Source organism: Oncorhynchus kisutch, linkage group LG8 (assembly GCF_002021735.2).
Source record: "Oncorhynchus kisutch isolate 150728-3 linkage group LG8, Okis_V2, whole genome shotgun sequence".
In the NCBI taxonomy this organism is placed as follows: Eukaryota; Metazoa; Chordata; class Actinopteri; order Salmoniformes; family Salmonidae; genus Oncorhynchus; species Oncorhynchus kisutch.
The window spans coordinates 7,429,438-7,431,937 of NC_034181.2; the positions used below are offsets into that span (position 1 = coordinate 7,429,438).

Below are 2,500 nucleotides of genomic sequence, written 5' to 3' on the forward strand. Positions count from 1 at the left end.
ATAACCTCTTACACACAGCGGTCAGCCCAATAGTGACACGGCCCGATAACCTCTTACACACAGCGGTCAGCCAATAGTGACACGGCCCGATAACCTCTTACACACAGCGGTCAGCCAATAGTGACACGGCCCGATAACCTCTTACACACAGCGGTCAGCCCAATAGTGACACGGCCCGATAACCTCTTACACACAGTGGTCAGCCAATCCACAAAACACCACACGCACAGCGGTCAGCCAATCCACAAAAACACCACACGCACAGCGTTCAGCCAATAGTGACACGGCCCGATAACCTCTTACACACAGCGGTCAGCCAATAGTGACACGGCCCGACAACCTGTTACGCACAGCGGTCAGCCAATAGTGACACGCCCCGATAACCTCTTACACATAGCGGTCAGCCAATAGTGACACGGCCCGATAACCTCTTACACACAGCGGTCAGCCAATAGTGACACGGCACGACAACCTCTTACACACAGCGGTCAACCAATAGTGACACGGCCCGATAACCTCTTACACACAGCGGTCAGCCCAATAGTGACACGGCCCGATAACCTCTTACACACAGCGGTCAGCCCAATAGTGACACGGCCCGATAACCCCTTACACACAGCGGTCAGCCAATAGTGACACGGCCCGATAACCTCTTACAAACAGCGGTCAACCAATAGTGACACGGCCCGATAACCTCTTACACACAGCGGTCAGCCCAATAGTGACACGGCCCGATAACCTCTTACACACAGCGGTCAGCCCAATAGTGACACGGCCCGATAACCTCTTACACACAGCGGTCAACCAATAGTGACACGGCCCGATAACCTCTTACACACAGCGGTCAGCCAATAGTGACACGGCCCGATAACCTCTTACACACAGCGGTCAGCCAATAGTGAAGGCCGATTGGCTGACTGCTTCTGCTGCTCATTAGGCTGCATTAGAGAGGGACATTATCGATAGTGTGTGTGTGTGTGTGTGTGTGTGTGTGTGTGTGTGTGCGTGTGTGTGTGTGCTTGTGTGTGGGTGCGTGTGTGCGCGTGTGTGTGTGTGTGTGAGGATAGAAGAACAAAACATGTGTGTCACCATGTGTGTGTCCTTGCGTGCACGTGTGTGTGTACCTCGTTAGCGCCGTCAGACACGATGAAGGAGAACTGGTCCGCATGCTTCTCTTCTTCGCTGGTGTGAACGTACTGGACACTGCGGGAGGTCAGATCAGACTGGGAGAAGGACGTGATGCGTGTTCCTGTATCCGGAAGGAAATTAGCATTCATTAGCATTAACAGTTAAAGTTAATGGATGTGTTAGCGTTAGCTTTCTAAACTTTCTTTGAAAATCAACACAGCATATTAATCCACCATTAGCATTGAACTAGCAATGCCAGGGTCGTGGGTTTGATTCCTGCTTGGGTCATACACTAATTATGTATTCATATACCAAGTCTGTTGGTATAATGGTATTTACTGATCGTGGCACATACATCATGTAATCAGTTCCTGGAATATAATGCTATTAGCATTAGATTAGCATTAGATTAGCACACTGTAGTGGTAGTTAGCATTGTTCGCTAGCTGACGGCAATTCTGCCCTACAACGCAGTGGAGGAAAAAGTACCCAACTGTCATACTTGAGTAAAAGTAAATATACCTTAGAAAATGACTCAAGTAAAAGTGAAAGTCACCCATTAAAATACTACTTGAGTAAAAGTCTAAAAGCATTTGGTTTTAAATATACTTAAGTATCAAAAGTAAAAGGATAAATAATTTTAAATGACTTACATTAAGCAAACCAGACGGCACAGGGTTATTGTTGTATTTATTTACAGAGAGCCAGGGGTGTACTCTAACACTCAGACATCATTTACAAACAAAACATGTGTGTTTAGTGAGTCTGTCAGATCAGAGGCAGTAGGGATGACCAGGGATGTTCTGTTGATAATTATGTGAATTGACAATTTTACTGTCCTGTGTGTGTGTGTGTGTGTGTGTGTGTGTCTGTGTGTGTGTGTGTCCTGTGTGTGTCTGTGTGTGCGTGTCTGTGTGTCCTGTGTGTTTCCACCTGAGCTGGTTGATAGCTCCAGTACAGTACCTCGGTTGTTGGCGGCGTGTTTGTGTGTGTGTGTGTGTGTGTGTGTTTCTGTGTGTGTGTGTCTTTCTGTGTGTGTGTGTGTGTGTGTGTGTGTGTGTATGTGTACCTGGGTTGCTGGCGTGCTCCAGGTGTCCCAGTGCAGTCTGCTTGGTGATACGATACACCAGTTCTCCAGGCTCACTGTCCTGGTCTGTAGCTGACAGCTGGAGAGTAGTCAGCTTCTTCACTGAGTTCTCATCAACCACCAGACCTTTATTCATTACCACAGACGGGGGCAGGTGGTCCTCTAGAGAGGCGAGGGAGGGAGGGTAGGGAGGGAGGGAGATAAGGAGGGAGGGAGATAGGGAGGGAGGGAGGGAGGGAGGGAGGGAGGGAGGGAGGGAGGGAGGGAGGGAGGGGAGGGAGGGAA

General features: G+C 49.0%; 1 protein-coding gene across 1 annotated transcript in view; it reads right to left on the reverse strand.

Moving 5' to 3' along the window:
- Window positions 1-2,500, reverse strand: part of LOC109884593 (extracellular matrix protein FRAS1) — a gene marked incomplete in the record, with an annotated part of 348,159 nt that overhangs the window by 46,771 nt on the left and 298,888 nt on the right. Inside the window, 2 exon segments of the mRNA XM_031829488.1 lie at window positions 1,125-1,249; window positions 2,198-2,377. Of these exon segments, the coding sequence (XP_031685348.1) occupies window positions 1,125-1,249; window positions 2,198-2,377 (305 nt within the window).